At 37.2% G+C, this 13,072-nt stretch overlaps 2 protein-coding genes across 2 annotated transcripts; one reads left to right on the forward strand and one right to left on the reverse strand.

Annotated features, from left to right (window-relative positions):
* The first annotated feature begins 6,451 nt into the window (after positions 1-6,451).
* Positions 6,452-8,456, forward strand: LOC142545050 (acyl carrier protein 1, chloroplastic-like). Its single transcript, XM_075652039.1, has 4 exons — positions 6,452-6,644; positions 7,552-7,644; positions 7,867-7,989; positions 8,142-8,456. The coding sequence occupies exons 1-4, from the start codon at positions 6,579-6,581 to the stop codon at positions 8,262-8,264; spliced, it is 405 nt and encodes a 134-aa protein (XP_075508154.1). The 5' UTR covers positions 6,452-6,578; the 3' UTR covers positions 8,265-8,456.
* A 220-nt stretch (positions 8,457-8,676) lies between these two features.
* Positions 8,677-13,045, reverse strand: LOC142547776 (uncharacterized). The gene is made up of 8 exons (XM_075656234.1): positions 12,899-13,045; positions 11,852-12,259; positions 11,234-11,351; positions 10,752-11,046; positions 10,210-10,282; positions 9,964-10,054; positions 9,804-9,883; positions 8,677-9,170 (listed from the first exon to the last, which is right to left on the reverse strand). The coding sequence occupies exons 1-8, from the start codon at positions 13,043-13,045 to the stop codon at positions 9,033-9,035; spliced, it is 1,350 nt and encodes a 449-aa protein (XP_075512349.1). The 3' UTR covers positions 8,677-9,032.
* Positions 13,046-13,072: the final 27 nt, after the last annotated feature.

A 13,072-nucleotide genomic window follows, 5' to 3' on the forward strand; every position in this document is an offset into this window, starting at 1 on the left:
CTTCTTCACCTGCTGACTTAAGCATCGGAGTGACTACACCAGACATTCCTCCGGCGCCCATTCACGAGTTCATCTCATTGTCTGCAAGTTACAGTTGAAGTCATATTACAGAGAAATAACTTCATCACAAGTTGTATTTCCTGTTGGGAAATTACCCCGAAGTGATGCCGATCACGATGATAATATAGTACCGAAAAAAATGCGGAATAAAATAATCAACAAGAACACAAAGATTTACGTGGTTCACCCAAAATAGGCTACGTCCACGGAGCACGGCAACTTTTATAACTGGAAGAAATATTACAACAAGTGTATACACCAATACACTCAATATTCTCACACTCCCAAACCCGTGTATACCGAGAAAATAATTTCTCTAACTCACACAAGAGAATTCCCGCACTCAAGAAAAAATACACTCTTTTTCTATGCACTCTCTTTTTATCAAAGCTGAAAAGCTTTTGATTTTGGGATACTAAAAGCAAACAAGGAATGCTCAATTTATAACAAATTTCTTGAACCAACTTTGAGGATTTTCCGATGTGGGATATGTGAGAAAACATTTTTAAATTCCGCGTGGGCCCCACCTCCATTAAAAACTCACCTAACAATTCTCCCACTTGAAGACTTGATTTCAATCATGTCTTCACACCATCATTGCAGCAGCTCATATATCTCCATTTATACTTGCAGTCCGACTGAAGTTGAACACAACTTCAGTTTGTCAATGGTTACTGTCTTTGTGAGCATATCGGCTGGATTCTTACTTCCAGGAATCTTCTCCAGCATCAAGATTCCATCTTCCAGCACCGATCTAATGAAATGGTACCTAACCTGTATATGTTTTGTCCTAGCATGATAAACAGGATTTTTTGCTAAATGAATAGCACTCTGACTGTCACAGTGTAACGTGCTATCTTCAAGCTTCTGACCCAATTCTTCCAGAAAGGATCTCAACCATATCATCTCCTTGCTAGCTTCTGTAACTGCAACATACTCAGCCTCTGTAGTCGAAAGCGCAACAATCTTTTGCAGCTTAGACACCCAGCTTACAACTGTACCACCTAATGTGAACACATAACCGGTAGTACTTTTCCTGCCATCCAGGTCACTACCCATATCGGCATCGACAAAACCCTGTAAGCCCAATTTTGACCTCCTGAAGCATAAAGAACAACTAGCAGTACCTTTCAAATACCTGAGAATCCACTTAACTGCTTCCCAGTGTTGCTTTCCTGGATTACTCATAAACCTGCTCACGACTCCCACTGCATGTGCTATGTCTGGTCTTGTACACACCATTGCATACATGAGGCTTCCGACAGCAGAAGCATAAGGAACCTTATTCATATAAGCCTTCTCCTGCTCCGTCGATGGTGATTGTGCTTTGGTTAGTTTGAAATGGCTAGCCAAAGGAGTACTCACAGATTTAGCTTCATCCATATTAAATCTGCTAACCACCTTTTTCACGTACTCTTCTTGAGATAACTTCAAGAATCCATTCACCCGGTCTCTAAAGATCCTCATTCCAAGGATTTGCTTTGCAGCACCCAAATCCTTCATGGCAAATTCCTTTGATAAATCTTTCTTGAGTTTATCAATTTCTTCCAGGCAAGTTCCAGCTATCAGCATATCATCTACATATAGCAGTAGTATGATATAAGAACCGTCAAACCTTTTCATATAACAGCAGTGATCAGCTTGACACCTTAGGAAACCATTTTCACTCATGAATCCATCAAACTTCTTGTACCACTGTCTTGGAGCTTGTTTGAGACCGTACAAGCTCTTATGAAGTTTGCACACCATTCTCTCTTTTTCCCGTACTTCAAAGCCCTGTGGCTGCTTCATATAAATTTCTTCATCTAGGTCACCGTAAAGAAACACAGCCTTTACATCCAACTGCTCCAAATGTAAGTCTTCCTTCGCCACTAGTCCAAGTACTGTCCTGATAGTGGTTAATTTAACCACCGGAGAGAAAATTTCGGTGTAATCAATTCCTTCCCGTTGTTGGAAGTCTTTTACAACAAGTCTTGCCTTGTACCGCTTGCTACCATCATGCTCTTCTTTTAACCGGTACACCCACTTGTTATGTAACCTCTTTTTGCCTTGTGGAAGTTCTGTCAACTCCCACGTCTGATTGGATGACAGTGAATCCATCTCATCCTCCATGGCCAACTCCCACTTGGTTGAATCATCATTTTGCATTGCCTCTTCATAGGTCTCCGGTTCACCTTTGTCTGTCAGCAAAATATAGTGAAGTGCAGAGGAGTACCTCTCAGGTGGTCTAATGATTCTCAAAGATCTCCTGAGTTCAATCACCGGAGTTTGTGGGTCATCATCTTGTGCAGTTTCTTCTTCATCTTCCTGGTTACTGGTTTTCGATTCATTCACAGGAATATATGTCAATGGCACTTCATCAGTCTTCTTGACTTCAGGACATTCATCTCCAGCTCCAATGTCTGACTTGTCCTTGTACAGATTCTCATTAAATATTACATCCCTGCTCCGAATGATCTTCCGATTTTGGTCATCCCAGAAACGATAACCAAACTCATTATCTCCATAACCAATAAAGAAGCACTTCTTTGATTTCGGATCAAGTTTTGTTCTGCTTGCTGAATCAATATGAACATAGGATAGACATCCAAACACTTTCAAGAAAGAAAGGTTTACTTCTTTGCCGCTCCATACCTCTTCGGGTATTCTGCAGTCAAGCGGTATCGAAGGTCCTTTGTTGATCAGATATGCTGCAGTGTTAACAGCATCAGCCCAGAATGATTTTGGCAATCCAGAATGCAATCTCATGCTCCTTGCTCGTTCATTCGTGGTCCTGTTCATCCTTTCAGCTACACCATTCTGTTGAGGTGTACCAGGAATGGTTTTCTCCATCTTGATCCCGTTCTGTGCACAATATTTTTTAAACTCATCATCTTCATATTCTCCACCATTGTCAGACCGTAAGCACTTCACCTTCAAGTTGGTCTCATTTTTCACCATGGATTTCCACCTTTTAAAGGTCTCGTAAACATCAGATTTATTTTTCAGAAAATAAACCCAAACTTTTCTACTTGAATCGTCAATGAATGTGACATAGTATCTCGAGCCTCCAAGGGATGTCACAGGAGATGGTCCCCATACATCAGTATGAACCAGCTCCAACTTTGCTGCTTTTGGTTCTCTACCGCCTTTTGAAAAGCCCACCTTCTTTTGCTTTCCAAGGATACAGCTTTCACATAGTTGGTGTTCAACAGTCTTTAATTCTGGTAGCTTTCCTTTTGACACCAACATCTTCATTCCCTTCTCACTCATATGTCCAAGTCTATAATGCCATAGACTTGAATTGGCTCCAGCTTCCACAGCTGCTAGTGTGTCTCTGCAACTGGAAGTCATATACAGTGTTCCAGTTTTCTTTCCTCGAGCAACAATCATGGCTCCTTTGTTCACTTTCCAGGAACCATCACCGAAAGTCACATTGTGGCCTTCATCATCGAGCTATCCCACCGAGATCAGATTGCGTGTCAATTTTGGTACATGTCTGACTTTGTTGATTTTCCAGACAGATCCATTTGACATCTTCATTCGTACATCACCCATACCAACAATTTCCAAGGGTTTTCCATCAGCCAGGAAAACTTTTCCGTAATCTCCAGCGATGTAATTATCAAATACATCGCGATCACCAGTGGTATGAAACGAAGCTCCCGAGTCCATAACCCAAGAATCAACAGGGCTTTCCATGGATAATAGAAGAGCATCATGTACTTCCTCAGTGACAGCATTTGCATTATTCTTCGTTGATCTGCAGTTCTTTTTCAGGTGACCAGTCTCACCACAGCTCCAGCACTTCATATTCTTTTCAAAGATGTTTTTGTCTTTTCCATTTCTTGATTTGGATCTACCGCGCCATCGGTTGGAACTCCTTTTACCACTCCTGCCTCTTCCTCTGTTATCAAGATTTAAAACAGATCTCGATGATGTTGCTTCACCCGAGTCTTTCCTGCGAACTTCTTCAGCAAGGATTTGATCTCTAACATCATTGAGTTGTAGTTTCCCTTTTCCAACAGAGTTGCTAACCGCTGCCCGCATCGGTTCCCAATTGTCTGGTAAAGACGCCAGAAGAATAAGTGCCCGAATCTCATCATCAAATTTGATGTCCACTTATGTCAGCTGGGAGACAATCGTGTTGAATTCATTTATGTGTTTTGCCACCGAAGAACCTTCTCCCATCTTCAAGTTGAATAACTTTTTCATGAGATGTACTTTATTATTTGCCGATGGCTTTTCGTACATGTCCGACAAAATGGACATCATCTCCTCCGTGGTTTTGGCCTCCGCCACGTTATGCGCCACGTTCTTTGTTAGGGTCAATTTTATGACACCTAAAACCTGTCGGTCAAGGAGCTCCCAATCATCATCCTCCATCTTTTCTGGTTTCTTTCCTGATAGAGGTTGATGCAGCTTCTTACTGTACAGATAATCTCTTATCTATAACCGTCAGAACGAAAAAATCTGTTCCGTCAAACTTGTTGATTCCCGGTCCCGATCCATCATCTCCGGCCATCACTTCTCTAGCCTTAGCAAAAAATCTAAAAAAATCTTTTCTGATGTGGAAGATCGGACAAAGCTGCAACCACAGAGCATACTCAGAATTCTTAAGAATTTTCACAACAAGGCTCTGATACCAGTTGTTGGGAAATTACCCCGAAGTGATGCCGATCACGATGATAATATAGTACCGAAAAAAATGCGGAATAAAATAATCAACAAGAACACAAAGATTTACGTGGTTCACCCAAAATAGGCTACGCCCACGGAGCACTGCAACTTTTATAACTGGAAGAAATATTACAACAAGTATATACACCAATACACTCAATATTCCTCACACTCCCAAACCCGTGTATACCGAGAAAATAATTTCTCTAACTCACACAAGAGAATTCCCGCACTCAAGAAAAAATACACTCTTTTTCTATGCACTCTCTTTTTATCAAATCTGAAAAGCTTTTGATTTTGGGATACTAAAAGCAAACAAGGAAGGCTCAATTTATAACAAATTTCTTGAACCAACTTTGAGGATTTTCCGATGTGGGATATGTGAGAAAACATTTTTAAATTCCGCGTGGGCCCCACCTCCATTAAAAACTCACCTAACATTTCCTTGCTCACTTTTCTAAACACAACACTTATATTATCATCCGGTAAATTGTCCGGACCTTACTCAACCATTTCACCCGGATAAACATCACGAAGAAATAGACTTCGTATGTGCTAAAACATGCACTGCTTGATTCATCTATCTACACTGGAGTAATCTTATTCAAGATTATTTAAAGTATCGATCTCTAACAAAATATCAGATTCGATTATTTATCTATAAATAAACTTTTAGATTAAGAATATATACAACTATTCGGGGCGAAGAGAATATACAGGTGCAAATACCCGGAGAGAAAAATAATAATAATAATAATAACAATAATTTTTTTCTTAAAAAAAAGATATAGGTTCATTGATATATTTATTAGATGAATAGAGGAACGCCGTTTGGAACATGTCTTATCTGTGTGCTACTTTTTCTTAGGTTGGAGTCGCAAATTAATGTCTACATTTATATGCTTTAGTTAGGCTTTAATGCAAGTTCATAATACTGATATATGTCCATCGTAATTGAATATCCAAACCAAACACAACATGAATATGTGTATTAAATTTATTTTCATTTGATCATGAAGATTGTATTATTTTTATAAAATGAGGCTCAATGTTTGTTTTTACCTGTGATGATGACATTTATATGAAAGTCCAATTTCATGTAGAAGAAAGTAAGAAAGTTAATTTGCGATGTTTGGTATAATTTTTAACATTTTACAATATCATGCGTTTGTTATTTAACAAAAATTATAGCTGATGATAACAATAGTTCAAGTATCATATTTCAATAATTATAGATGGTGGTACATGTGCAACCCAATAATTGTGCTCTTTGATATCTATGAGATTCGAACACATGACCTAGACTCTGATATCAACTGTAAAATTTTAGGACCAAACATTTGTCACTTTATCAAAAGATATAGTCGGTGGTAATACTATAACTCCAATATTTATATCGTACATCAGCTCAAACGTCATGCTTTGATTGTTCTCTAAACATTATTACGTTACAATATCGTTATTTTAAAAGATATTTTTGAAAGGATGTCAGATTTTGTTTGATAAATTTTAGTAAATTACATATAAATTAGCATGTATGTTTCTTGTGAGACGAGAAAGAGTAGGTTTTTTGTGAAACGATCTCACGAATCTTTATCTGTGAGACGGTTCAACTCTATCGATATTTACAATAAAAAGTAATATTTTTTCATTAATGACTTAAATAAGAGATCCGTCTCACAAAATATGACTCGTGAGACTCTTTGACCAAATTTTTGTCAATACGAAAAGGAGTGTCTATAAAAGTGGAGTGCTTCCACTTATTTACGTATACATAACATTCTTTGAGTTCTCCGCCACCCTCTTCTCGTTGCCCGTTGCTGAATTTCAGAGATCCATTTCCCTTTGATCGTACAAAAATGGCGTCTTTCGCTGCTTCCATCGTTCACATCTCTCCCGTTTCTTGCTCATTCAAACAGAATCAGGTTACAATCTTGCGATATCTGCGGCAGCTTTTGTTTTGTTTGTTTGTTTGTGTTTTTTTGTTATTTTCATGGTACATTGGTACGAGAGAAGTATGTTTGATTTTTGAACTTTGTTGTTCTTATTTGGTTCATTTTCTTATGAAAATATGATATTCTTGAATCGGGAATCTGTCGACAGATTATTAGGCGATGCGTGTCGTTGATCCTGATTTTATTATTTGTAGAATATTCCTTTTTTTGAACGATTGATTTTTGGGAATGAGGCATGCATTTTTAAGCGTTTTATTTTTATTACGTCTTATATTAGTATGCCCGATCATTAGTATTGCTTCTCGATTATTGGACAAAAAATCAATTTTTTCGTTGTTCGGAGATTTATTGAGCTTGGGCATAATTGTTTCATGATCTCCATTCGGTATTATAACGCCTTTTTTTTTTTGTGATGTGTTGTTTACTGCATGAAAGTTTACTTTCTTCCATGACGGCTTTGGTTATAAGTTTGAGCTTACCAAGTGGATTTATTTATAATCTAGGTTTCTCGAGTTCTGGTTTAATTTGATGGTGCAGAGTATCTCGCAATCTCAGGAGTCATGTTTTTTTCGTCCAACTGATTCAATTCCATCTTTGTTATCTGTCGAAAAAGAACTTAGTTGGTGCATCTCAACTCACCAGAGCTGGAATATACTCTTGGGAATTTGCAGCTTCATTCCAACTTTTTAAAAAAATTCACTGGCTCTGTTGTTATCGATTTTCTTGATGAATCTTTGTCTTCGAAGCATTATTCAGGCTGTTTGAGCTAGCAATATTATTCACTCTATCAATTCTGTTTAAGATGGGTTTCATTTGATCAAAAAGTCTGTCTATGTCCGCATCTTGTTTTACTGATTGTGTTTACGGGCTTGAGCAGGTCTCAAATCTGAGGAAGGCATCAATTTCGTTCAGTGGAAAGGGCTTCCTGAATTGGAAAAGTCCAGCCCTCCGTTTCCGAGTTTCCTGCGCAGTATGTTTTTATATGACTATTATCGCAGTTCTTCATCATATTAACATGTTTTGCTTGATTCATCGCTTGCTTAAGCTTCTTGCTGTAACTCTCTGTCGATTGAATTGTTTTAGCAAGAAAAGAAGTAGGAAATCCAGTGGAGGGGAATACCTGGATGGGAAGTAATTTCAGTATGCACTTGTGAATATCTTACATTAGTTTCTTGATGATTTGTTTGAGCAGGCCAAACCAGAAACAGTGAACAAAGTGTGTGAAATTGTGAGAAAGCAACTGGCTCTTCCTGCTGATCGTGACGTCACTGGAGACTCAAAGTTTGCAACACTTGGTGCTGATTCTCTTGACACGGTAATCCTTGGCTCCAAATTACTTGGGACAAGGCAAACTTTCTTTATATAATCATTAATCCTTTGCATGATAGCTAGATGGCATTTAGTAAATGAAACGAGGATCTCTTGGTGACAACTCAGTAGAAAACTTGGTTTTCTCGACATTGTTAGGTTGAGATAGTGATGGGGCTCGAGGAGGAATTCGGAATAAGCGTGGAGGAAGAAAGTGCCCAGAGTATCACCACCGTTCAAGATGCTGCAGATCTCATAGAGAAACTCATGGCGAAAAATTGACGAGCCTCGAAGGAGACCACTTGCTTAGGGGAAAAGCTTCTTAGCAACTGCAGATCTTTGGAGACTTTTACTTAGTTTGCAAAGATTGCTTAGCTTGTTTTGTTTACATTTTCATGTTAGACTTGAATTGGGCCATGCCTAAAATATAGCTAATAATACCTGCTCTTCCTGCTTGGTTTGAAGTTTGAATAACTTGTTTTCTTATGTTTAGCTACATTAAAATAAGAATACGAGGCAGAAACTTTCTTCCGATGACACAAATATTTAATAATGTCATAACAGTAACACCACTAGAATCGATTTTCATTTGGTTTTAAGTTTAAAATTCAAATGTTATCATGTGATCCGTCGTTATTTGTAAATTATTTGATTTCATCTAAGTGATGAAAAGTTCAAACAATAACAATTGGAATTCTAAACTAAACCACACAATAGATCAATAAACAATTCATAAGTTTATACAGGTAACTTCATTCACATACACGACAGAAATAGACAGTTTATTTAATTCAATCCAACGAATTCGGACTCAAGAAATCATGTTTCCATCATGCGTTACATGATTAAGAATACAAAATTTTTACTTGATAGAACCAGTTTCTGATAATGTGGCCTCTCCATCAGCAGCATACAAAGAATTCAGCAATGTCCTGCATATCGTCCCAACTAAATTCTAGTCGATCCCATCGTCTTATATGCTCACATTTCGTCTAATATCGAGCAACCAAATCATTGAGCCACCAGTTCATAATTCTGTTATCCAGTTACTTATACCAGATTGCTGTTTTGAGCAACTTGTACGCGCCGCCACGAAAGGAACCGAATAAACAGAGTGTTGAAAAACATAGTCAGTCCAAATCCTAGCCCTGATGCTAGCAGAATTGATAAAACTGGTGATAACTGAAGCTGCAAAACCAACAACAATGAAACGAAGGATAAGAAAAAAAGACATTGGTAGCAAATATGAATATTAGAGGATAAGCATGCTTGGTTTCTTTCTCGTGTGTCTCAACTTGCTTTATTTCTCGGGTTTTGCAAAAGGTTCAAACCAATAGCACGAGTTTTTTGAGCTAACTTCAATATTATTTGATTTGATGATAATTATCCACGTTCCAACATATTTCGAACCAAATTCGAGACAAAGTTATCATGTTCGACAGCTCGCGAGCTTCACCAAGTTATCATTCATGAACACATTTCAAATTAATCAAGCTTACGAATTCAAGCAATATTCTAGCCTCCACTTTTAAACCTAATGGTTTGGTTCAACTTGAAGTAAAATTCAATCCTTGGTTTGAGTTGAACTAAATTCCGAGCTCCCCAAGAAAGTTCGAGCTCGAGATCAAATTTAGACGGACGAGAAGTATTTAGCTCACTTCAATATGTTTCTGTTATTATGCCAGAGGCCAAAGAGAGAAATTATTGGCCCGAGGGACCAACAATCCTCCAAACGATTATTCCAAATGGGAAAAAACAATGACATTCACGTTGAAACCGATTTCAGGCATCGAGTTTGAGCTATAATTAAATGATTCTCACCAGTGCATAGAAAATATGGAGAAACAAGGCTGCAAGTGCAAACTCAACAGCTGAATATGTCCATATGTACTCTTTAACAGCTGCAACAAAAACAGGTAAACTCCAATATACATGCCGTCAATGTACACACCAAACAAAACGTCATGGAATATCTGCATACCTAGGATAACTGCAAAGACAGATCCCGTAAATCCCAAAGTGAAAGCAAATGGCGCAGAAACTATAAGTGTGTTAGTCTTCAAGTCAGGAATCTGTGACATAAATTAGAATGCATAAACAGTAAAAATACATAAAAATGTCAACCCCAAATATGCATTGTCAGAGGGCTTAGTTTCTACTCCATCTTTCGATGGGGGAAATATGTAAGTGAACCAAATTATTTGCGTCTTATTGCTAAATAACTTACCAATAGCTGCTCAAGGAGGAAGAAATAGCAAATTGTGCTAATCAAGATGAGCACCACAAAGTCTTGCCAAGCGCTGGGTAACACGTTGAATAAGCATAGTTAAGTTCCTCAATCATTTTTCTATAACCGTATGTCACACAAGAGGAAGAAATTTGGTGTGTTTTGGTGTGACATATATAAAATTATCAAAATACCATAGACACTTTTCAATAATGATTAGAAATACCAGCATTCATGCTACATATCAAGCAAAAGGTCTTCTTTGATATCTTTGGTTCCTCAAAGAACGAATTTATCAAAATATCCTTACTTTTTTTTATTTATATAGACAGTTAGAACTTGAAATTTTCTTTTATCATAAATAAAATTTTGAACCAAGTAAAATAATCTGATTTTTATTGAAAAAGATCAGCAGTTTTTGATATAGCGAAAATAATCTGTATCATGGCAAAATAACGAATTTGATGAACTTCGATTGTCAAACTAAGCAAGAATAGTGACAATCTGGAAGTATAAGCCTTTATGTGATAGATAAAGATCACCTAATTGAATTTGGTTGGCTCTGTTCTCGATTCTCTCTCTGAGTAGCATTTGGCACTCGAAGTATTATAACAGGTAAATTTGAAACTTCTTTCCCACAGACCTCACAAGATCTGTTTCCTTTCGTGCTAAACCATTTGATTGCACAATCATCATGAACTAGTTGGAGGGCACCTTTACAGCTGCATTCCATCTTGAGTATATTTCTTTCATCACACGTATCAAGACAGATTCGGCAGACAGCTTCCTCTTCTGGAATCTCTTGATCCTCCGGGACAAGCGCAGGTGTTATTTGATCTAACTTGCACAAAGCCGTCAATTTCACAAATGGAAGATAATGAAAGCTTTAGCAAAAAAATCAAAGTGTAATATCAAAATAAAATAAACCTAGAGAAATCATATTTTAATTAACAAAGTATGCATGAAATTTACCAAGACAGCTAAAAGAGAGATAAATAACAAAGCGCATATTTATGAAACATACCAACATCGTTATCTGTAGCAAGATTTTCTTTGGTGGCAAAAGATGAAGATCTTATAATGACAACATTCTTCCCAGGCATAGAGAGAGATCGTGAAACAGTAGCTTGAGATGTGCTTGCCTACAGTAAATATGCCAAATAATGTGAAAGTTCAGCACAGCTCTTAATTAATTTCTAGTCAATTTTAATATATAAACAGTAAATTCTTTTTCTTAACGCTCAAATAGGCATGGAAATAGGGAATGGACTTGAAGGAAAGCCAGCCATAAGGAAGAGCAAAAGATACTTCTTTTTTGTTATATCCATCTAAAAATATTGAATGAGGTTAACCAGAACAACAATGTAAAATAATCGAACTAACATTCCACAGTCCATTGAGTGAACAGCAACTTTTAAAGGCTATACTCAACAATGGAAACAAGAAATAGAAACATTATAATCACAAGAAGATTTAAAAAATGGGCATCCAATCTTGAAAAAATAAATTTAAATCATATTCCACATATACTGAATACAACTTTGAAAATAAAGTACGCTAATAGACCTTTTCATTAATCTTTGACACCAAACTTGAACGAGAATATTCACATCATCCACAAAGAGTATATAACTCATATTACCTGAGTTCTTTGTCTTTCACTAAACGTTGTGGTCGATGAAGGGGTTGTAATCAAAGGGGACAAGTTTGATGCAGGAGTCACCGGAAGGGACATACACTTCCAAGTCAAATTTCGCATAAGATTTTTCAAGATGGGACTTTCAGGAGTTGCCTTAGCATCTGAATTTAGAAGATGACTTCTTTCACCATCTAATGTCGTAGTCCTCTTTTTAAAGCTTAAACCACGAAAAAACCCTCCAGCTGAAGAATTTCCATTTAAGACACTTGGAGACTGGAGCAAATCCTTGCCACTTCTAACGCCCGAAGTACTTGAAGTTCTTGGAGGTATTTGAAGAACTAAATCCGAACAACGGTTGATAGACCCTGCATTCGCCTTCGTATTCCTGGATTCATTGCCAAGACAGTCGGCCTGTGTGCAAAAAGAAACTTCTCCCTAATATAATTTTGACTTCACATGACATAATCAAATATAAAGAAACTTTAGAAGAGAGTTAAGAAATTATATTCTTGACATGGTTGTCATTCCAAGGGACAAGATTGATGCTTGAGTGCACACAAAAATGGGCAATTATTTCAACCATAAGGCCCCGTCACTTTATTCAGATCTGAACCACGATTAACATATGTAAAACTAAAAAACATGAGATTTACCACGACATTCACGGAGATGTATATAATAAAAAAATAATTAGCATAAGGTGCATACGGGAAGATTATACAAGTTTCAAGGATGCTCAAGTTCGGGGGAAAAAATTAGAAGTCATCGCTTGGCAGCAAGCAATATGATTTCTCTTAGCTTTCCCTGTAAAGGAAACATGGGTGCAGTCTTATATTCACCAAAAATAACTAGTAGAGGCCTTAGCTCCAAATTAGTATAGAGGGACTTCATATGTAGAAAATCTTCTTTGATATCATCTGTTATCTGTATATGTACATAAACATATATATATATATATATATATATAGAAAGATTATATACATATTACTTTTGAAATCACAGATATCTTCAAAATCCAGACAACCCATCGATCAAATCTAAATAGCTTACCTGTGATGTTGCTCTAGCCAGCGTTTCTCCTATTTTTTCCTCTGAAATCTCATTATCAACTCCATCCTTTTCTTTTGGATTCTCCATTTTCACAGAAATACAATCAAGACTTTGGACTGCACGATCGACAGTAAACTTGTAGGACATGCGCAGTCTCGTGAAATTATCTTCTCT

The sequence above is a fragment of the Primulina tabacum genome, chromosome 5, assembly GCF_025594145.1.
Source record: "Primulina tabacum isolate GXHZ01 chromosome 5, ASM2559414v2, whole genome shotgun sequence".
Lineage (NCBI taxonomy): Eukaryota > Viridiplantae > Streptophyta > Magnoliopsida > Lamiales > Gesneriaceae > Primulina > Primulina tabacum.